This window comes from Stegodyphus dumicola, chromosome 1 (genome assembly GCF_044657685.1).
Source record: "Stegodyphus dumicola isolate Sdum_Otavi_A_Nest chromosome 1, ASM4465768v1".
NCBI classification, from domain to species: Eukaryota; Metazoa; Arthropoda; class Arachnida; order Araneae; family Eresidae; genus Stegodyphus; species Stegodyphus dumicola.
The window spans coordinates 224,484,353-224,508,276 of NC_140768.1; the positions used below are offsets into that span (position 1 = coordinate 224,484,353).

Genomic DNA, 23,924 nt, shown 5'->3' on the forward strand with positions numbered 1-23,924 from the left:
TTTGCAAAATGTTTTGTGTGGAAACTCGAGAGGCTTAACAGATGGAAAATGCTAAGATTTTTTTTTAATGAAAACTATTCATCAGTGATTCGTTTTTAAATATGCCTTTTATATATTTTACCTTTCGCTTAATTTATGGGAAAACTGAGCCTATAAGTGCAGTTTTATTGTTCAGTTAAAAATAATCTTTCAAGTCTAGACAAAATTCTAAATATAAAAGAATAAATCCCTTGAGCTCCTTTGATATATATATTGCGCATGTAAGTTGTAGTTTCATTTTGTAAGTAAATATTAAGTCATAAATCGGCTACTTAAAAGAATTTATTCGAGAAAATTTCTCATACTGTAACTCAAATGTGTAAATCTCTTTTGACAATTAATCTTCCTATGATGGTAACAAGTAAATACTCGTATTCTTATAATACATCTGTTAGGGCATTAAGTATATATTTTATCGTAAGCTTCAATAATAAAATAACGAATTTTAAGTAAAATTTCGGAATTACTATTTAGTGTCATCAATTAAAATAAACAAAATCTCAAAGCATTTATCATTTACATTATTCCGTATAAAAGCTATTACTAACTCATAATTTTAAATTTTTTTTAATTCATTAAATTGACTGTAGTTTTTTACTTTGGGATTTAACTGAATAATTCATGAAGAATCAAATTTGCTATGAAACATGGACCATATCCATTGCTAATGATCGGCAATATTCGAATGCAGAAAACATTCGAGAAGATTCGAATATTTTATTCGAATGCAGAAAACTGTGTATAAGAAAATAGTATTTTTTCCCATCGTCATTCCACGCCTGCAAATACGTATTTGCATTGAATTTTCGATTATTTTTAATGCTCAAATATGTAACGAAATGCAAAATATATGTTAGTAAGTAGTAACTGAAACTGCGCAGTAGTGTTGAATACAAACCTACTTAAGAACGCTTAAAAATTGTTTTTATGCATCAGAAGTAATTCTCCAGTTCGTTTATTATTGAAACTGAAACGAATCGCTTAAAATACATTTACCTAGCTGAAATAAAAACCACAGTCTGTTAGTTAGTGGATCCGAATCTGATAAAATCTGTATTTATCTCTGACCCTAACCAAAGCAGCGAATATTTCGCAGGCTCTTTAAACTTCTTTGATAAATTAGCAGTTTCCCTTCTTCTGTGAAGCCTCTCACGATATCCAGCAGTCTTCAGGCGATCAGAGAAGCAATCTAATATTTTGGTTTTATTCTTTTTTCCTCTTTTCGTGGATTTAGGCTACTTCTGGCTTCTTGCAGGGGCATCAGCTAACGGCCACAGTCCCGTCCTCAACCTCAGCCAGCATTCAAGCCGGCCATCCAACAGCAGTAGTAACAACAACAATCCCACTACGAACGGCCCTGGTGGCGGTGGTGGTGGCGGAGCTGGTGGCGAACACAGTGGTAGTGAAAACGCATACAACGACGGTGCTGATGACGATGACAACGACAGTGAGGATGATGATGATGACGACAGAGAACAAGGTAAATACTTATGGACAAAATAGGCAATTATTTCAAAATCAATACTTAAAATATGTAAAATTCTGCAGACATCTCTAATTTTTTGTATGCATTAAACTAGTAATTGCTTTAACAAAACGTAACGATTTCTCTCAATAATATATTAGAATTTAGAGACAAATTTTCCATTTCATTCGCAACAGTAAAATTAGGTACAAACAAAAAATTTTAAAATTTATACATACAACAGCAAAGAATACAGGAATTAACAGGTATGTTTACTTTTATTTCTTTGTTACCATAAAGTTGTGCTTCTTAAAAATTTTTTGACGGGAGCTGTATAGTAAAACAAAGTATAGCAGCAAACTATTTTTAAGCGTAAAATCAATGGTTATTGTAAAATCAGAACACAAAATCCTCCGATATGGCAGTATTCATAAATAAAATTGAGTTACTGACTAATAAGTAATTACTTTTTATTCAAAAAATAAAAATTGCGAATTACCTTAAGATTATCATAAATTATCTTAGAGAAAGATGAATTAGAAATGACCTTGAAAGAATCATCCGTTGAAAAATAAGCCTCTTGTAATATTTGGAAAATCATTCGATTTTTACTTTTCTGTAGCATAAGTAACAAAATACTGTAGGCGTCTGTTAAGTTATACTGTTAACACGCTTTTTGTTCTAACATACGTATTCTGTAAGTTTTTTAAAAAAGAGACTGGAAATAATAATGTGATGTTGCTCTAAAAAAATTTTTAAAGCACTTCTTTCACTAAACTTTGGAAATTTGCGAACTTTAATTGATGCTTCCAGTTTGTTCAATACATTTTCAATTATATTAAAATTAGTCACTACAGGCCATACAAATAATCTAGTTTTTTTTTTTTCTGTGATTCTGTAATCAACTGGAAATAATGCGATATGGCTTTTCTTGTTGAAAGTTCACCTATTCATGCTGGCATATGCCATTTTTTGAACTGTTTCGATCGAAGAATGCTTGAGATCCGTTGTAGGTGATGAAACATTTCTTTGGCATCTGAGATCCAAAAGCCAAGAAACAACTACTTCATCTCCAATGCCAAGGAATCAATCGGCGATTCTAATGCTAATTAACGATTATTATTTTCAGGAACTGATACTAGAAAAGTAACATTTTGCTACTTAATGGGATAGTTAATGCGGATTATTATGCTCTGTGTTGTCAATGCTGAGAAAAGTTATCTGAAAGAAAAATTCACATTTCCAAAAACGCTTATGTGTCACTTGAGAAGAAAATTCAACATAACACTCAGCCTCATGTAGCACATAAGTTTAGTAATTTACTTAAAAAGAAAGAAACTGAAATTTCATTTCCTCCGCAATCGAAAATTTATTTGGGCTTATTCATAAAATTCTTTCCACCTCTAGAAAAATTTACAAAAACATAAATTACCATACACATAAACTAAAAACCATTGAAAACTTCTCTAGGACACAAAAATAGCTTCCAAAGTGTCTTTGAAAAGTGGCAATCTCATTCTGATAGAGTTATTTTCTGGTAATGAGATATTTTCAAAACAACCACAGCATTAAAAAAAAAAAAAGAAAAGAGAAATCCTGATTTTTCTGAAATAATAAAATTTTACATATCTGGAACGACAGAGAATATATTTAATAAAAGTATCTATAAAATTTATACTATTTTAAATAGTATAAATTTTATAGATACTTTAGTATTTTATAGATACTTTTTTTAGATTTAATTATACTATATAATTTTCTAAGACTTGATAACAATACAATATTTAAATTACTAAATTATGAAATAATATCCTTTGTTACTTAGTATGAGTTCTTTATCTTCACTCACAAATTTTTAAATTAAAATTGAAAAAAATTGCACTCTCTAAGTAGTAATTTTTTCTTCTTCTTTTTTTAAAATAAAATGTTCTTAGTTTAAGTTAATTTTTCGATAAAGTTGCATGAGAAATTTTCTATAATCAGAATTTTATGTATTTATTTATTTATTCAAAAAAAAAAAAAAAAAAAAAAAAAAAACATAGTGTACTTTATTTATCCATTACACAACTTTTATATTACCATTTATATTAAATACGAAGTACATGCGTCTTTCTATTCGTTACTTAATATAACGTCGTGTTTAGTCATTCAATCTAAACATATTTTAGTTTCTTGCTTTTCAGATCTTAGTGACAATCCTGACGTCAGCAGTACAGCAAACACAGACAGGTTAACGTCAAGTCAACAGCAACTGGCGTACCCTAACATGGGAGGCGAAGTTGGACCTTTGCAGGGTCAAGCTGCTTCCTCCATGGAAACTCTCCTCAGGAATATAGAGGGCCTTCTCAAAGTCGCCGCTGATAATGCAAGGCAGCAAGAGCGGCAAATAAATCTAGAAAAAGGTAATCCCTTGAATTTCTCTTTGTGTTTGCATAGCACTATCGTGTCAATTCACAATGTTTGAGGACGTTGAAACTATTTAATGCTTGAATATTGGATGCTTATTTCCAAAGAAATTGAAATCTTCCAACAAAGACCGGTTAGTGAGTTATAGAATCTGCTTGAAGTTTCGTGAACTAGGGAGGAATTACCGAATCAACAAAACTTCAGGAATATGTTAGGTGAAAGCAACGGCTTTACCAATAATAATTCAGAAAGCTTGTTCTGTGGCGTTGTGAAGATTCTGTGCTGAAATATATGTTGACATTGGCGCAAGATTGCTCAAGAGTTGCAGGCGGGATGCTGTCATGAACTGCACATGGCCCGGAAACATCCAACCCAAAACAAAGTCGTTGAGTCTAATCTGCGCATTTGACGAAATTGTGAGATATTAGGAAAGTTCAATCAACGGCTCTGCTGAAATATTTCTCTGCAATGGGGAAGTTTGATTTGTAGCCAATACAAAACTTTAAATTTGCACTAAATAAATGCTTCAGGAGTTAGAAATAATAAATGACTTACCTTTTGTTGCTTAAATGGCAACATTATTTGATAAAATGTATTTTAAATTACTCCTAATTTGTAGTAAGTAACTGAACGTGGTTTGCTGACAATGACTACGATACGAATCTTGTTAAATACCAGCTAAAGAAAGAGAGAGAAAGATGTTAGCACTTTCGATATACTAGTAAATTACTCTTTCTATTAGTACTCTCTATTTTTATATAAAGTATTTAATACAGTCAAATAGTAATTTACAGGTGAAAGGAAATACTCAGACGTCAAATCACAATAGAATCCCATATTAAAAACACTCCCTAATGCATGGTGCTGCGATAAAATTTATAATGATGACCGCGCTTTCACAATTAAGGTTGAAAAAAAAAACGAACCGAAAGAAAAAAAAATAATGCAATGGTTTCAAGTAATAATTTCGTCTTCTTGTCGATGTCTGTTAAACGGTCTTTCACTCCATATAAACACTCCAAATATTTCACATCTTCTCCAAAAACCAAATCACAAAAAAATTACGTTTTCGCAAAGCAATGCCCGTGAACAGTAATGAACTATTCCATAAATATCATCCCTTGAAAGATAAATGAAGAGCTCGCTTATATTGCTTCAGGCCTAAAGGTACTTAGAACCTCCATCCCAATACAAGCAAGTCTTCCACGCCTTAAGAGCTACATATAAAATGGCCCTGAAATCGAAGATGGAGATTGGGGAGGGGTAAAGGGAAATTAGCAGAAAGACACTTCTCATCCCCCCTCGTTCTTCGAGCAAGGAAATATGACAACCAGGTGCCAGTTACGACTGGGCTTCAGATAGAGGTTTACAAAAGACACGGCCTCCAGAACTGTGTTCCTTCATTTCACGCAGCGCCGCATCCCGGTATAGGGCTTTTCGGTGGCGAAATCTAATAAAAACGTCAGTGCTGAAATATGCCTCCCACCATATAGATAAAGTAGAGGGTACAATGCGCGAACTGCTTAATTAAGAATGGACGTTTTGTACTGCGCGCATAGAGAATGCTTAGAGCAATAGTGATCTGAGTCTGAATATTTTATACTATATGGTTTTAGATGGCAACTCACTTAAAATGCATATTTCTTTTCTTTCTGAGAAAGACATATGTTACAAAAGTTACTAAAATTTTAAAAGAAAGTAAAAATTATTATTAAACTGTTAGGAGCTACGAAATTTTAAAGGTGTGAGCTAAAGTTCAGCTTTTAAGAAAGCAGTCTGACCGCAGTATTATAGCGTTAATATGATTTTAGTTTTAATATATTACTTTATTAACATCTATAAAACATTGATCTCAGAACGACACAGATTTTAACGTGAGCAGGTTCTTAAAGTAGTAGAAACAGAGTTAGCGGTAGATAATTAATTCAATTTGTAAAACTCCACATACTTAAATAATTTTGCAGGAAATGCGCTTATTTACTAATTGTCTAACAGTTAAACTGAAGCACTGCTTCAAACTTTCTTGTTACGAACTTAACAAACCTTATTAACCAATAAAATATAATAAAATGAATTACAGTGTTAGCAACAGCTCATATTGCCCTGAAAATTAATATACATCCTCAAATACAGACTTTACCCACGTTCATTGATTTCAGTAGCATGTGAAATTATTCTGTTAGCTTCAGTATACAACCGTTTTGCATATAAGACAATTTTGAATTTTTAATTAGTTTTACAGGGAAGAAACACTAGTATTGCATAAATGACAACTTTATGTGTATGAATTTGATATTCTGAAAAAAAAAAGAGAAATTAATCAGTCTAAATAGCCTACTTTGAGGTAAAACTATGCAAATAACTTTTCTTTCATCGTAAATCTTTATAGGTTTCTATGTTAATATAATAATTTAAACATTAGACCTTACACATAATATGAATGTGGCTTTCAGAAGTACATTAAAAAATATCGTCTTACTTTCGGGCCATTAAAGTAAAAAAAATTTAATGAAATTTCTAGAAAAAGGTGTATGTAGTAACAAAACTTTGTATTATGTGACTCAATGCTTAAGTGAATTATTTCTTAAGAATAAAATAACTCAGATCCCATGTTAAATAAAATGAAATATACGGCTTAATAATTAGAAGACAATATATTAATGCAGCAATTCGTATTCATGTTTTAATGCTAATGTTTACTGAGCTGTTTTCCTTAAAATGGAAAGAATTTGTTAAAATAATTTTTTAGAATAGGGATAATACTTTTACGTGAGCTAGAGGGACAGTAGTGGAACAAGAAATCGTTCCAAAGCTTTTATTTCAGAATATAAAATTTTTCTGGAAATCCTTTAAGATAGAAACTGTAATAATTTATTTCAGTAATAGCAGCGTCAAAAAGTATTGTTTATTTCAAACAAGTATGATGAAGTAGGTGACAGAAATGGATAAATTTTTAAGTTTGTTTAAACATTAATTTATTACCTTTAACAATTGTCATCTAAGCTTGATGAGACTAATAGTAAAAATTTAACAGATCTTCAAATACAAAAAGTACAAATTTCTTTATGCATGGAACGATGATATAGAGTACAAACTTTGTTAGATATGAAAATAAATTGATGCGGACAAGTAGAAAAAGCTATGTAAGGAATCTTTTTCCTTTGGTAAATTACATTTGATCACAAATAACTAATATATGATTAACATGAACTAAGTTTTATTTTAAGTAATTAACATGTATTTTTATTTTAAGTAATCAACATGAACTAAGTTTTTTATTTCTAGTATTTTAAGTAATTAACATCAATTAATTTTTATTTTAAGTATTTTATTTTACGTTATTAACATGAACTAAGTTTATTTAAGTATCAATAAAAAATTTATAATAAATACTGGTAAGAATTTATTAGTAACTTAAGTATAATAAAAATAAAACTTAGGCTATGTAATGAAATGTTTCTTAATGAGATGTTTTGTTTAGTATTTCATATTTTGTGTTCGATCAGCCAACACTTTTATTATCTGCAGGCATTAAAGTCATTTTATTCTCTGTAGATACATGATTTGTTCTTTATTCTGTATTTGCCTTTGAGTGAATTCCCTGTAGAAAACATTTAACAGCTAATATTTTAAAATTTAATATTTCGCCTTTACACAAAACTGATATTTTTACTAACACTTTCATGCAGAAAGGAAAGGAAATAAAATGTTCCGTTACAAAAGAAGAAGATCGGTTTTTATGAAAACTTAGTAACGCGAATTTAGTTGGGTTTTTAACTGATTTCCTGATAACTTATGTCACTGCTTAGCTTAAAAAATGTTGAAAAACCTTTAAAATTGTACGTTTACTGAGTTTATACATTTACAAAAACTTGAGCATACTGTTAAATCAAATTAATTTTCATAAAAGTAGCTCCTAAATGTCTTTTCTAGAGTCTTAATAAACTGAAAAAATTTGATGTGTACACCCCATGACTTCCTAGCACGGAATATTAAATTATACGTATTTTTTCTTGCATTTCATTTAAACTTATTGGATTGAATTAAATCTACTTCGTCGATAGCGCATAAACCAGAATAGAATAAATGCACTCTTTAAAATTGACTATATTTGTTTACGACAGCCACACTCTGGCGCTAACTTCACTTAATAGCGTTACATTTCGTTCATATTATAAACCAGAATGCATATAAATTTATATCATTTGAAGAATTATCTAATCGTTGCCACATGTTCTATTCAAATACTATAATAAATCTAGAACGATGTATAAAAGAAATTAAGCAAACAAAACAAAAAAGAAACAGTTTCTTACAAACGATTCAGCATTTCTCATTCAATTAATTCAGTTCTCACTTCTCGGCAAGGCAAAAATACATAAAAACTCAAAATATCTATATTAAAAATTACGAAGTAAATCTTAAACACTTATTTCCTCGAATAAATTCCAGAATGGATTAAACACGATTTAATTCGCAATAATAAAAGAAGGCGTTATCTTTGTTGTTACGAAGCTTAGTTTCTCTAGACTGGCAACAAATCCGCTATTTTGCCAAGTTTGAAATGTAAGCAAACATGTCCGCCATCACAAAATTCATTAAAACTAAAGGCATAAAAACTTTAACCAGAAGATATGAACAACATAATTCAATCATTTTTAAAGCAAAAATTCACAACTTAGAAACACATAAGAGTAAAGAAACTGAGATCACTGAGCCGGTTAACAGAATTGTTATATGTATACATATATTTACAGACGTTTGTTAGGTCGATTGCAACCAAAATGCGATGTGCACATCTACATGTTATAGCAGTCCTATATAAAAAATTTCAACGTTCCGAGGCTACTCGTTTTTGAGTTATGCGAGATACATACGTACAGACGCCACGAAAGATTCTCTTCAGAATTAATTTTAAATGTGTTTCATAATTTTTTTGAGGAAAAAGAGTCTTTTATTCTGTCCTAACGTACAGATGTCACGCAAAAACATCGTTAAATTGTATTCGATAGCGGTCAAAAGGAATATTTTCGTTGAAATATGATGCTTGAAAATTTTCGCGATTACTATTCTTCCTTTTTACTTCGTACAAGGAAGTAAAAACAAGCTTTTTCCGTATTGTAATTGGAAAATGTGTATTTTCTTAAATAATGCATCTGATGTTTTCAATTACATTTATTAAATTACTTCTACAGATGTTAAAAAACTCAAGTATTTAAGGTATTTTCAGTTTCTGTTAATAAAAAAGCTCATTTTACCTTAACTCAATATCCCTTTGAATCTCCCCCCTCCAAATTTCAAGTTAAAAACCTTTCCATTGTGCACTCTTTCAATAAAAGTCACCTAAATTTGTCGTTATTTATCTAAGTACATGCAGATTGTTGAGAAGTTATGCTTAGTTTCATGACGAATATTTTAATTCTAAGCTTTGAATACGTATCCTTTTAATTCGAAACTCTAGAAATGATTTTGAATTTTTATCTCATATTAATAAAAAAAAAAAAAAAAATAGTTCTCTGTGGTTCAAATAAGAAACGGAAACTTACTATACAATATTTCACTCATAAAAAGAATGTATACATGCTCACAATATTTTTCCTTATTTTCTTATCAACTGCCTAGAACAAATTTTTCGTATATTTATTTATACGTTTCCCTTCAGAATTTTCGCAACAAGAAGAACGATGAGTAGAGCTCTCTCTGTCTTTCTCTTCCCCCTTCCCCTTCGCGGAAGAATTTTAAAATCATTTGCTCGAATTTCCTAGAGCTTAATCTTTGTTTTGAACTTCTACTTCAGGATTATCCTCGAACTATAAGATTCCACATTCCCTAAAACCAGCCAAATTTCAAAATTTAAGGAAATTATCGGGAATTTGCAATGGATACAGATAAAGAATTTACAACTTAACAATCTCTAGAAGAAGAGCCATTATTTAATTCTAATTCATAGGCATTATAACACTTTTGCACGTAAAGTCCTAAGCCAAAATTTGAAACTAATTATCTAATCACCACATTTTAAAAAATATTACCACGCCGACATTATGTGCTAATTTTCAGAATATTGTACTGATTCACAGATGATTGGATTCATGTCCTTTTGTAACAGATGAGGTATCACAGTTCATTCATTATCTCATATAGTTGAATATTCTCTGTTAAGCATCTAGTTATTACACACTTGATACTTTTGTGGTATTATTTTAATAAAAAGGTCACGTGATTTGGACTGGTCCTTTATAAGAATTCAAAATACTTAGTAAAAATATTCATGATTTTCATCTATGTATTTAAGTAGTCATTGTGGATTCGGAAGAATTACCCGTATTTGACTTATCTCACTTCTCCTCTCAGTCATCCACTGCTCGACTCGCCGTTGCAACCCTTCCTTATACATATCCCGGAGAAAAGCGGTTTTCAGATGATTAAATTACGAGATCTTTTGGGTTTTACGAGGAGACATGAAACGTAGGAGCTGAGTTCCATTTTATGCAGCAGTTAGAACCCGGCGCGCGCCAATGTTATCTGACCATTATGGTCCCTGTACCGAGATATAATGGTCTTAGGTGAACAAAGGAGTAAAAGGAGGGATTCTCCTCCTCTTGCCCCTCGGAGTTCTTGCAGAAGCACGCTCGGTAAATCATTAACAAGCGAATCCTGAAAGAAACTGATAAGGCCTCTAATCACCATGTCGCAAGGATTCGTAAACACCAAAGCTCCTGGTTGTTCCAGCTCTCCAAGAGCACGGTTTGTTGAGGGGGAAGGGTGTGATGCTATTCTCTTCCCCCAAGGGGAAAAGAAACCAAGAAGCTGTTTCTTTTTCCCTTTGGGCATTTATCGCCCTTTTGTCGGGTGGAGGATGCAGGCACTCATGTGGAACCGATCTGCCACCCTCTCTCCCTTTTTCCACCTTCTGAGCGAGAGCGAGACTATCTGCCGGATTTTTTCAGTTTTATTTTTAAAGTGGTAGCTAAAGTCCAGGGTTAAAAAATTGCCCGCTTTATTTAGAGGATACTTAGCGGTTTTATTTTTAACCCTGTGGCGACTTCTTTCTCTGCAGTATCGCAAGTTAGAGGAAGATGTGTGAAGTTGGCAACGTAATCTTTTACCGGGCGTGTTTCTTGATTCGGCTCTTGGTGCAGCAGAGAAAAAGATTCCAAAATTCGAAGTTCAGACACTGTTTTGCACCAAAACAATCTGTATCCCTTATGTCCTGCAGTACTTGTAACTCGGTTTAAACAGTTCTATAAACTGATCAAATGTAGAACTGAATGTTTTTATAGTGTTCGAAAGTTGCTGCAGAGAGATGTTTCTCTTCGCGTCTTCTTATTTGGAGGGAAATTAAAAAAAAAAAAAAAAAAAAAAAAACAGAAATAATGTTAATCACTTTTTACCTTATTCTGTGTTAAACAACGCAAGAATAACATAGCTTCTTCTTCAGTCCATTATGTTATAAAAAATGGAGAAAAATACCTAGGATAACTTTGAGTTATTTTGCCTACGTCTTGCTTAATATGGAGGGGAGGGAATAAAACATTAATCCTTTTTTCCCCTCCCTTACATATCCATTCTGTTATAGCTTTATTTCTTGTTTCAGATCTAACATACCATTTTTAGTTTTCTAGTAAAAATTTATTTCAAACTGCCGTTCACTGATTAAGCTTAGCTTTTTAATTGAATTTACTTCAGAATTCCAGTAAACTTTCAAAACAAATCTTTCTTTTTTATTAACGATCTCGCCACGAAATTATATGCTATAAAGTTTTATTTAATTTGGGCACAGTAACATGTATTATGATAAAATATATAAAATTTTACCCAGGTTTTGGTTTTCATTCGATATAATGAGCCAAAGAAATTTAGTGAAACATTATTTTAATGAAATCAGGAATTGCTTAATATTTACTTAACTGGCCCTCTAGCTTTTGCTTCTTTTAAATGTGCTAGAAATCTACTCGTAAAAATATGAAGGCACATATATCGGAAATCAGCTCGCTTCTTTGCATTTTTTTTTTTTTTTTTTTTTTTTTTTTGTTTGTTTCTGAAAGTGAATCTGAAATTCAAGCCAAACCGAGTTTATTATACTCTCGTTTATTGTTAAGCCTCTATTCCCTTTCTTATCTCCAGGTCCCGCTTATTTTCTTTGCCTGGAAACATTAAAACTTTAGCTCCCATAAGCCCAACGAACTCATTATTGGTCAAAAGAGCAATTTATTACCATTCCCCGAAAACGAAAAATAAAAACCGGAATCGAGATCCAAAAAATCCCTCAGGGATTATTCCTGAGTCTGTGCTTATAAGCGAAACACGAGCAGACATCTTTCCATAACAGCATAAATATTCTTTTAGTGCTTGCACAATCATGATAAACAGATCCTTTTGCACACAGCGCTGAGAGAAGAAGCCCGAGACTTGACTGATAAGAGCAGACTCGACTTTTCCAAACAAAACTAGGTTCCGATCGCCTTTTTATTTTCGAGAGGAGCCATTTTAATGGTACTTAAAAGGCGATCGCCGCCTTCTCCCCCCCTGGTGGCACCAACTCGATAAGTTTTCTCGTGAATATTCTCGAAATGGTTTTTCCACTAAATCTTCTTCGTTTCAATATGTCTTATCGGAGCAGCTTTCGCGCCTTCTCTTCCGAATCTTCTTCTTCCCCTCCTTTTTCATTTTTTTTTCTCTTCTTAGTGTTCTTCAGCTTATAGCTCTCTCTTTAGTTTTAAATTCAGCAAGAATGCTTGAAAAGCATTTGGGATGAGTTCATCATCACTAATTTTATCAAATTCCTTTAAAATGCTTGAGTTATTTACTTAGCCCTTCAAAGTGAAAATGCATTGTTTTCTGCCTTTGTAAGCTTTATCAAAACGTACATAAAATTTTAGAACCACTCTAAAAGAAAGGACAAATCAGACGTAAATCAACGAGTAATTATTATTAAATTTAAGTGTTTTCGAAGTTATTTATGAAAATATTTTTGCCTTCTTTGCATGAATGGAGTTCTTAGAAAAGAAGTGCTTCGTATCTGATATGATGGTATGTTACTGAGAGTTCTCATAAGATTATCAGTGTATAATTGTTTTTGATAAAGAATATAATGAAGTCTTTGAGGTTTGAAATAATGAGCGTAATCACTAATTTCATTCTTTCAGGTTTTTAAAGAATAAAATTACGTTTATAAGTATTTTCATAAATTTTAGAAATCTTATTATATTTTCCATAAATGCATCAGAACATAGAAACATTAGATAATGCAAGCTTAATTTTTCTTTTATTTCTGCTCATTTAACAAAAATTGGGTCCCACCTGTGGCCAAGCGGTAAAGTCGCTGAACACTGGTAGTTCGGCTCGAGGTTCGAATCTCCGCTGCATGAGTACTTTCGTGGTTTTCCCCATGTGTAACATGTATATGAGCCAGGTTTCTCTAGAAAGTCTTCAACGAAGGCTATCCTTCCCCTTAGGTAGCTAACCTTCAAGATTTTGTCATAATCACATAAAACAAACCAAAAATTGGGATAATATTGTATTTTTATTTTTTTCCCCCTTTGTAAAATTACACTGTTATTTTCCTCTTTAAGGATTCTTAACTAGTTTTCCGCATTCAAAAAAATCTCCTGAAATTAAGACAACTGTTATTCTTGCATTATCAAATATTCTGAATGCCAATGCGCGTAATAAGGTAGAAGAGCTATTGCACTATCTCTATTTTTTACTACAAGAAATAGCCTTCCGAAATCAATATTTTATAACCTTTGCCTTAATGAAGTATTTTATTAGGTCTGAGAGATGTTTTTATTTTAGCTTCCTCGTCAGCAAAAACACACAAGCATAATAAAGACCGGCGTGCTAATAAAACATTAATATCGGACACAACGTAAAACAACAATCAGTTTTAAAACAACGTAGAATAGCTTACGATACAAATATATTTTCATTTTTGTCCTACGTGACACGATATTTTTTTATCGAGTTAAATAATGCGGAAATATGGCATATGTTTCAAACAGGTCTGAACGATGACTTTTCCCTAAGTCTCCTGGAGACAACTTCAGGGATCGATCTCCAATAGTTCGCCTCAACCATATCTCTCTCCTTAGAACGTGTGTGAGTTTACATATATATATATATCTTTCAGCAATCAACATTCTATAAGCTTCCCCCATCCCGACATATAATTCTAGAGTGAAAACATAATCCCATCCTTCAAGTGATCGCTGGTGATCAGGTCTGGTCCATTGTCCGGAGTGTCAATGAAGCTGATGATGAGCACCGAATTGTCGTAGACTTGGACACCGATGCCTTGGAGCTCTGGCCGTTTTAATGCATGGCATAGAGGTCTAGGTGCGTACTTAAGCTCAATTCATCATTTAGAGTCAGGCTTTAATCGATATTTCTACGACAGATTGTGGGGGGGGGGGAAGGAAATGCTGGAGTTGAAGGCAAAGGAAAGATCAGTGTCAATTTCGTAAAGTTTATTCTTTTTCTACAGGGAAGCAGTTTCTAATGTTTTAATATTATTAAGTTTACTGATATTGTGGCGTAAGATCTTCAAACAACTAGCGTTGCAATAATTAACAGCAAGTAGTATCAAACATCGATGTTGGAGTTAGCATTTGTAATTTCGTTGCATGCTTTAAAGACATTTGATGTTTCTTTCTAAGTCTAGTAACTCTGAATTCAAATTATAGATGATGTTCAACTTAGCTGCGATCTTATTGGCTGGTAATTTTAAAACTATGGCCATAATATTCCTTTTCGTTATAAAAGGTATGATGAGATAATATAGGAAAAATTGAACAAAAATCTGGAAAAAAAATATTAAACGTCTGAAGTGAAAGTCTCTAAATTTCAAAACCATAAGAATATAAGTTAAAAATATTTCTAAAACTTGTATCGCAGTAATTTTCTATACTGTAATATATCTTGTTAACCACCAGACATTGAATCGACAATATCGTGATGTAACTCCGTATATAGGTAATAAACATAGCTATTACCTGTACATAAGCATAAGTAAAACTGATCGATGATATGAGAAAAAAAAGTTGCATAACTTAAGATGTCTGCAGTTATATTTTTAGTCAAAGTTAAATCTACAAATGAACTTCGTTAGTTACTTGGCACCATATTGAGATTAAAATGCTTCATAAAATCCTATTCCTTTTCATTTCGTTTGGCGTCTACACTAAAATCTCCCATCATAATAAAAGGAACATCTTCATCTACAGTAAACTCTTCCTCGATCAATAAAGTAATCTCAGAATATTTCATTGATGCACTAAGCAATAACATCTTCAAATCTTATGAATTAACAGCTGGATGAATATATACGAATGCTAGAATAAATCTCGATTGTCCATTAACAATTGCATTAACCATACAAATATGTTTCTGAATCCTATGTATTCTCTTATGCCGCTTAAGAGTAAATAAATTCTTTTGGTACACAGTGTGCTTCAATCGCTAAATATCCATGAATCGAAACACCCTTAGCTTGACGAAAAAATAGAATGCAGCAAACACCACCTAAAAACACTGACTGTCTACGCGCAACTGTCTACCAGACGACCTTGCCACTCACGTGTGGTCGCGCATGCGCACGGAGCTTTGACTTCAACAAAATGTCGCTGTCTTTGACACATTACTATGCGTATACTCGTTGTCCAATTTTTTTATGTACTCTTTCATCTATGTAATGAAGTATTTAGATTGATTGTAACACTTGTAGTTTCGAAAATATAAGCATTCGCGCACACTTTAAATAGCGTCTTAATTTGTGCTTTCCCATCAGACCATTATGGAGGAACGTAATCCTGCGTTTTAATAAAAAAATAAATAAACTTTTTTACTCAAAACTTTGGAAAAATTAGTTTTATTTACCTCCAGGTAGAAGCACCCAGGATAAAGTATATGACTGTTGTATCTGGATCTGTATCACTATAAATGAGCTCGTTGCCAGTATGAATCAATACTCACCGAATGAGATCTTTAATTTTTTTTTAAAGAATTTAGCTTCCCATGTTTAATATGTACCCATGTTAAATATTAGACTATTTCTTTATTTTCTTGCATATCTTCTTTGGTTAAAGAAGATTTTGCGATAAGGTAAAAAATCTGAACTGTTATTAAAATATGTTTTGCCTAATTTAGTTGAGGAAAATTAATCTCAAGATCCAAGAATTTTAATTACATATTTCATTTATTAAATTTCATTTGCATCTTCTTCATAAACGTATTACATGTATTTCAGAAATCATATACTTAAAACTGTTTGTTGTTATCCGTAGGTTCCAATTCTGCTTTTATTAAACTTCCTTCTCCCCCAATTTTTGACCTTTTCTTCTTTTATCACTTGAAAGATTCGCGAAATTGAGAAAATTCGGAATTCATCCCGTTTGTACTTTGAATTAGAAATTTGTACAGAATTAAATAAAGGTTACTTTTGTTAATAAAGGATTTAAAATTCAAATTCTCTGAGTCAGAAAGTAAATCCGGATGTTTTAATTTATTACGTCTGTTTACTCTTATTTGTGAATTAAACTTGGAGACGTTACAAGAAAGAACAATTTTTAAAGGCGGTTTAGTCAGAAAATAGCTGCATTTTTTCGGGAGCAAGAGTAAATAAAAGTAATCAGAAATAAAGATGCTCCATTGGCGTTACAAAATACGGTAATGAGAACCTAGCAAGCTAGTAAGCATCACTGGTACGGCTAAGATACGAAAGCTCATAATCATCACGTATTCTCTATTTTATACACCTTAACTAAAAATTACAGGATCTAGAGTCGAAATAAAATCTTAGAAACAAACTCAAGTTCAAAATTTAAAGCTTTCAAAACTGGAGGAAACTCTCTTCCTAGTTCCTAAGACAGCTTGGATCGCGTTACAAAGTTGCCACTCTCTGTCTAGGCTGGCTTACGAACGGAAACTGGGGCGTGAGGGAAGATTCACTATTTGGGTATCTGGCATGATCTCCTTTGGAGCCGAAAATTTCTTCTGGAATTAAATTCAGGGTGGGAGGATTGAAAATCAGGGAGGGAGTCAACAACAAAGATGCGATGCCCATTAATCATGCGAGCTGCAGAGAGGTGGCAAGCAGTCTCCCCTTACACCCACCTACGCATTTTGTCACCTGTTATCCCCTCACAAGCAATCTAGTCGTTTACATTGGTCATTCCTGGTAGGGGATGTAAAAAAAAAATGAGGCTGGGGATACTGGGGTCTTTTTTTTTGTGTTCCCTTTTTTGGAAGAGTATTATGTATTTGACATTTGCGGGTTTTACTTGATTTTTTTTAATAAATTTTTTCAAGTTTTATTTATTTTCGGCGATCGTGAACATCGATCCAAGCTGAGCTTAAGATTGATTTCTGTTGGATATTTTGGGTATTTTCAAACGACGACGAAAACTGAAAAGTCATAGACACACGGCGATTGGGGGGGGGGCGGTTATGCTTCTACGCTACAGCCATATGTACTTTATATTTAGGAACAGATGTTTGGTAATATTAAATTGAATGCAGCATAAACAATTGTCTTCTGAATTTGAAGGGAATTTTTTAATACACTTAAGCTTATAGCAGCTGTTTTGTTGCCTGAAAGCAATGACTGAATGCCAAAATACGACAATACATTTCTATCAAAAAGGTACTAATTTTCATTTTGGTAGCAATATGATAAAAATTTTAGGTTTTACGATTGTAAAATTTATCACAGTGTGCAATTTGGCGTTATGCTTTTATCATGCCGTACAAGTGCTTGATTCTAAACTAAGTGGTCTAAATATTGATTTCGAACGGAAAACGGTTATGGAAATGGAAAAAGGAAACCTTTTTGATTGCCCTTTCTTTTATTTTTAATAAAAAAATAAAGCTGAAAAAAATTTTAATAAATGAGAAAACTATTGCTGTTCGCTGTGTTTCGACCCTTTCAAACATATGTAGTTTCAATAGGATTTTGTTTCATTGACTAAAAAAAATTCGAAGGAATTTTTCCTGAAATTTAGAATATAAAATTTAAATTGATTTCATAAAACTTCCTGGAATTTATCCGCATCTTTTCTCACTGTCAGACTTAATCACATGTTCAAATTTTGGAAAGATTAGAATTTTGTTGCAGGCAGTATTTCGTAGTTCTATACTGAAAAAAGTAGTTAATATAATACAAATTTTAGTAATTGTAACTTATATTTGTGAAGTTTGTTAGACTGTATGATATTATACTGAATGAAAAGGTTTGTTTTAGTAACTAATTTGTATTTATAAAGAGACGCTTATATCATTCACAATAGCCAAACTAATACGTAACAGTAGATTCGTTTCATGTGATTTGATTTTGTATTAATACGCAACCAGTTTTTGATTGCTAATGGAATGAGATATCATGAATGAAATTTCAATTTACACTCGAATTTTTATACGTAATACTAATACAGTAACTTCCTCTTAACTGGCCTGTATGAGACGGAGTTAAGCCGGTTAAACGAAATTCCAGTTAAATCGGAGAATAAAAAAAAAATTATTTAATTGATAGAAATGCCTTTTTTTATGGTTAAAGTAAGCATTTATTAAAGGTGTGTGTTTATTACAAAAATTTTACATATCATTAGTAGGAATATTTAAGAAAATTCAGTCCTTTTTTTTTCCTTTCTGCTGAATGCTGGAAATTCAGTGACTCGTTGCATAATTTCACCATTTTTTTAGAAGCATCACATGAATGGAGGAAACTGATGCCTGTTGTTTCCCATAGCCACCTGTTGTTTTTTTTTTTAATTTATTTATTTTTTATTTCGTATTTAAAACACATAATTACGGAATTTTCAATTTCTGTAATTTTTTTTCTCGTACATAAATTGCGGCAGTTAAAGCTGAAATTCGGTCAAACGGAAGCCGGTTAAGAGAAAGTCTACCGCATGCAACTGATATTAGTTAACGTATTCTAATACTGACATGGCGTGTTATTATATTTAAGAATTTCTGTCCAAATATTAGAATATTAGTATATGCTATATTATAATAATGCAACTAATTTCGTTGGGAATTAATAGGCAATAAAAGGTTGGTTTTATTTTTGAATTTATAGTTATCTTTATTAGTTAATATTTTATACGTAAACAAACAATAAAAAAAAGCACTTCAATTCTGTGATAATAATAATAAATTTAAACAACAAGTTTTAGGCCATAAGAGGCTCAAAATTTCTTGGCATAAATAAAGAGCTGAAGTTTCTTTTCATATTAATTGTTCAATGAAGGATCGGCAGAAGGAGTGTTTGTTCGAGGGGTGTGGAAATAATACAGCCGAAAATGGTTCTGTAGAAGGGACTTGATAAGAATGAAAATGATCCACACCACGCACGTAGTACGATAGATTTCGATGCCGGTAATCGCATCGTTATATTATTACGGCTATCAAAATCAAAAATTTGTTTCCGAGATCTTACGAAGGGGGACTGTATCCAAATTGCATTTAGCCGCTCTTTATATATGGCTGAAAATTGTTTACTCGGAAGATGATTATTTACAAATCTAATTTAAGTATTAAGAATTTTATGTTCCTTTATTACATGGGGGCTATGAGTTTGAAATTTCTAAGGATTTTCGATTTTATCTGCACACTTTAATATTGACTACTGCGACAGGAATTTTAAATACTCATGAAAAATATAAAAAGGATCGCTGTGCATTTGAAACAGCTTTTAAAATGTTTCTTTAAATGTTAATAATATTATTAATCAGAAGCATTGTTAGTAAACGTAGTACTATTTTATTTTATTCTTGTAAGATGGAGCAGTATATCCTCTTGCTTAAAACTTATGAAGTACTTATTGTGGCCCCAGTAATTAGTTTGTAATAAATGCTATTTTATTAAAAAATGATAATTTTTTAAAAAGAAAAAATTGCTAAAGAGAAAGCAATGGAAATTAATCATTTAGATTATTAAAACAAAAACAAACAAAAAAAAAAAAAAAAAAAAACTGCGCAGTAATGGCAATAAACGGTAAATACTTTTCCTATTCTTTCTGTCTGATTGAAATTTTTCTGTTTACATAAGAATTTTGCACTTAAAACTAGTAAAAAACTCAATGTCAGATTTATGGTTATGTTATATTTAGGTTTTACATGAAAAGTTTTGAGCTACTCAAGTGAATTCAAACAAAAATGGTATGTTATGATTAATTTTTGAAAAGCATTGATAATTTATACAATAATAATTAAATTTTGTAACTGGGAAAATATATTGTTTCCGTAATTATCAGTTTATTAATAATTATTAGAATACTTCTGTACTTTGAAAAAAGAGCTATCTATACCAGACTAACCCAAAGTTCAAAGGGTCAAAGTTAAAGTTCAAAGTTAAACCGTCAAATAACCTAAGGGTAAATTTTCCGTAAATTAGGGACGTTCAAATTAGCATGCTTTTCTTTCAATTACATAAGGATTTTATCAATGATCTATACAAGAAAAATTAAAAAATTCGTAAAAATAAAAACAAAAAAGGAAGCAAACATCAAGCATAAAAATAAGTTGAAATATCAAATTCATGTAACGGTCTTCTGCAGACAGCTTAAACTGTCATAAAATACTGTTAACATGCTGTAGAAATATTGATGACGGGGATATTGATCCATAACTTGGCAGTCGACGTGGATTAAATATCCATTTTTATTTCAATTGACATTTGTGGCCACAATTCACTTGGAAACCGATGAGAAACAGCGAGCAGAAATCAATCTAGGGTTAAGGTGCAGAAAACAAAGGCGTACTTCTCCAGTATGGAAGCTTATTAAGACAAAGGCCTCTGTTCTCGAAATTTTGAGCTCCGAATTAACTACTTTCTCATCGTTATGTAAAATAAATGAAATGGATTAATTGAGAAATGACGTAGTCCAGAAAAATTTATTACTATTTTTGGAACAGAGAGGGGGAAGCACCCAAATTAAAATGAAGAATTAAAAGGCTATTTCTAATTTAAGTTATAATTTTGATTTGCCTCTTTTTCACCATGCACACACAGACACACACACATAGATATACTATTTTAATATTATGCATATATAAGCTATATTATTTATGAATAAAAGTAAACAAAATAATTGTAGACTTGACTTGTTTTTAATACTAAAACTAATAAAGACTATATATATATATATAATTTTAAACACAAGTAGGTACATTAAATGTGCCTGTTCCAAAGGGCTTATATTTTTGATAACTTTGTAGCAAGAAAGCAGCAGCAGACAGACAGCTGTATAGCTAGGCCAAAGCGTGGAAAGAAAGTGCGTAATGTTCAGAATGAAATCTAAAGTCAAATGGAGTTAGTTTTGGTTCTCAAAGCATTTTGATTGGATAGTTAATATTGCTGAAAAATTATTATTGGCCGCTTGAGTTTTAGTTCAATTAACATCACCAGAATTATGTAAGAGTCATATGACATAGATTTTTCTCGAAATGACGCAGTGCAAATAGATGTTGCTATTTTTAGAATAGAGAAGGGAAATTAATTTACGCTGCTAATTTAATCTTTTACATAATCTTTATTTTCTTACATATATATTTTGGAAAATCCTTACTGAACACATTCTTCCTTCTTAATTTTTCTGCAATGTCCGAAAATGCATTAAACCCTTGGTTTCATATCAAACCGAGAAGCAAGCGGGTTTGACCATGCTTTCTTTTAATGGAAGCCGTTTTGCATACCACGTGCACATAATTTTCCACCCAAAGACAGAATTCCACGTCCTCTTTTGTGTCCAAAAACCATTTCAGGGCAGATTTCTGCATTCTGCTTTGCAAGTGTATAATGAAGAGCTCATCCCCGCAAAACGCAATTTGAGATCAAACAATTCGCGAAGTAATAACAAGGCGTATCCGAAATCCACACACGCAGATTCTCATTCATATACATAATGACGCCTCTTACGAAATTGAACTTGAAATTATAAGAGAGGGGAAAACAAATGTGTTTCTTTTCCCTTCTTTCTCCACTCCTCTCTTTATTCATGAAATTTTTATTTATATTCTTCTTTTCTTCTGTTTTCCACAGCCGAACTCAAGATGGAACTTCTAAGGGAGAGGGAGGTCCGAGAAGGTATCGAAAAGCAGCTTTTGGACGAACAACGGACAAGAAGTAAGTACTAATAATCATTTTCTTCTTTATTTTCTTCCATTCCCCCGTGCTCTTTACAGTTTGCTCTGTCTTGCAATTGCATGGGGTAATTGCGTACATGGCCGCACCTCCGTCTGACTTATCAGTGCAGTAATTCCATCCTCCGTAAGTGGGAGGCAAGTGGGGATGGATATGTTATATAGGCACTCGAAGTTAAAATATCTGGGATTGGCATAGGATTGGTAGTTTTTCAAGGTAACGATATATTTGGTTTGTTCATTTTGGCAATTTCGTTTGAAAAGTAATCTTCGATATCTCACTCAGAAAGCCAATATATCCAACATATCTCGCAGATCTTCACAGTTAAGAAAAGAAAGGTCAAATCTGCTATAAATTTCTATAAATATTAAAACATATGAAGAAACTCTGCTTATTATAAACTGAAATATCAGAGAACAAGATTGTGTTTAAACATAACTATGATTACGGAGGATTCTGGCAGTTTGTAGAGTTGGTCGTCCCAAACATGTGATTTCTAATACAGATGCTCAAAGATGATTTCAGAAACGTTTCTCACTTCAGTGGTGGTCATATGAGGGAGGTATCTATGAAAGGGCTCTAGCTCTACTACGCAGAATTTTCCAATGCAGTTACTTGAGAAAAATAAAAATAGTATTATATCATCTTAAACGTGTATAAAATATCTATATATCTATATATCTATATCTATATATATATATAAAGTGTATAAAATTTTTTACAGGAGTAGGGAGATCAATATCATACACGCAGAATACTATCTATACTACGCAGAATTTTCCAATGCAGTTACTTGAGAAAAATAAAAATAGTATTATATCGTCTTAAAAGTGTATAAAATATCTATGTATCTATATATGTATAAAGTGTATAAATTTTTTTGCAGGGGTAGGGAGATCAATATCATATGTATATTAATATTAAAAAAGTCGGTGAGTAATATATAAATTATTCTACTTAGTTTAGTCACTGATTAACAGTTTAATCTTTAAATCAACTCTCACAACTCTCACCACTGCTGCCATTCAACAAAAACTAATATTCTAATAAATCTGGATGGCTAAATATGGCATAGTTATTCCTGTTTTCTACAATATATTATAATCATTTACACAGATGTAATTCTCTATATCAGCGGTTCTCAACCTTTTGACTAACGCGTACCATCTAAACAAAAATTGAAAACTCTTGAACAAAGCTCAAATCGCATAAATTTACGAATGTTAGAGAAAAAACTCAGTCAGCATGTTGGGATTTTCATTTTTGAATTTAATAGTTAAAAATACTTTGCTTCTTTGCGTACCACCTATTTTTCTCTTGCGTATCACCAGTGGTACGCGTACCACTGATTGAGAACCTCTGCTCTATACTATTCGAGTACAGTCAACATCAATTGCATTTATTTGTATTATAAGAAATTCAAAACTCTGTATTTACATGCTTTGCAGACTTTAGAAACGTTTTGCATATATTAGAGCAGTAAATCTTCGTGAGTTAGATTAGTTTTATTTTATTTCTTCCTTTCCTCAATTAGAAAATACTACGAATAAATTCATTTTTGCATTAGAAATTCCATTTTTAACAACGGTAACATTCATTTGATTTAAAATATTTTAATAATTATCAAAAGTTTTTAAATAAATTTTTCAGTTCTAGACGCGTACACTCTATTTTTTATTATACTACTACTCATGTTTGTATGTTTCTCGCATTGTAGAAAAACGGTGGCATCTACAGCCGCCAAATTTTAAATTTAGTCTTCCACCCGATTGTGTGCACCTCAAAGTTCGAATTTCGATTTTTTTTAAAAAACTTATTTCATATTTTGTACAAATTTAACGAATTTTTTATTAACAAATTCAGCTATTTAAAA

At 31.8% G+C, this 23,924-nt stretch overlaps 1 protein-coding gene across 5 annotated transcripts in view; it reads left to right on the forward strand.

Moving 5' to 3' along the window:
• Positions 1-23,924, forward strand: part of LOC118185347 (dachshund homolog 1-like) — a 429,013-nt gene that overhangs the window by 333,910 nt on the left and 71,179 nt on the right. For 2 of the 5 annotated variants that reach the window (XM_085826060.1, XM_085826069.1), the window contains exons 5-7: positions 1,274-1,519; positions 3,673-3,906; positions 21,950-22,033. In XM_085826060.1, coding sequence (XP_085682186.1) covers positions 1,274-1,519; positions 3,673-3,906; positions 21,950-22,033 — 564 coding nt within the window. The remainder of the gene's footprint in view (positions 1-1,273; positions 1,520-3,672; positions 3,907-21,949; positions 22,034-23,924) is intronic. The other 3 variants (XM_085826062.1, XM_085826074.1, XM_085826065.1) reach the window with 2 other exon arrangements.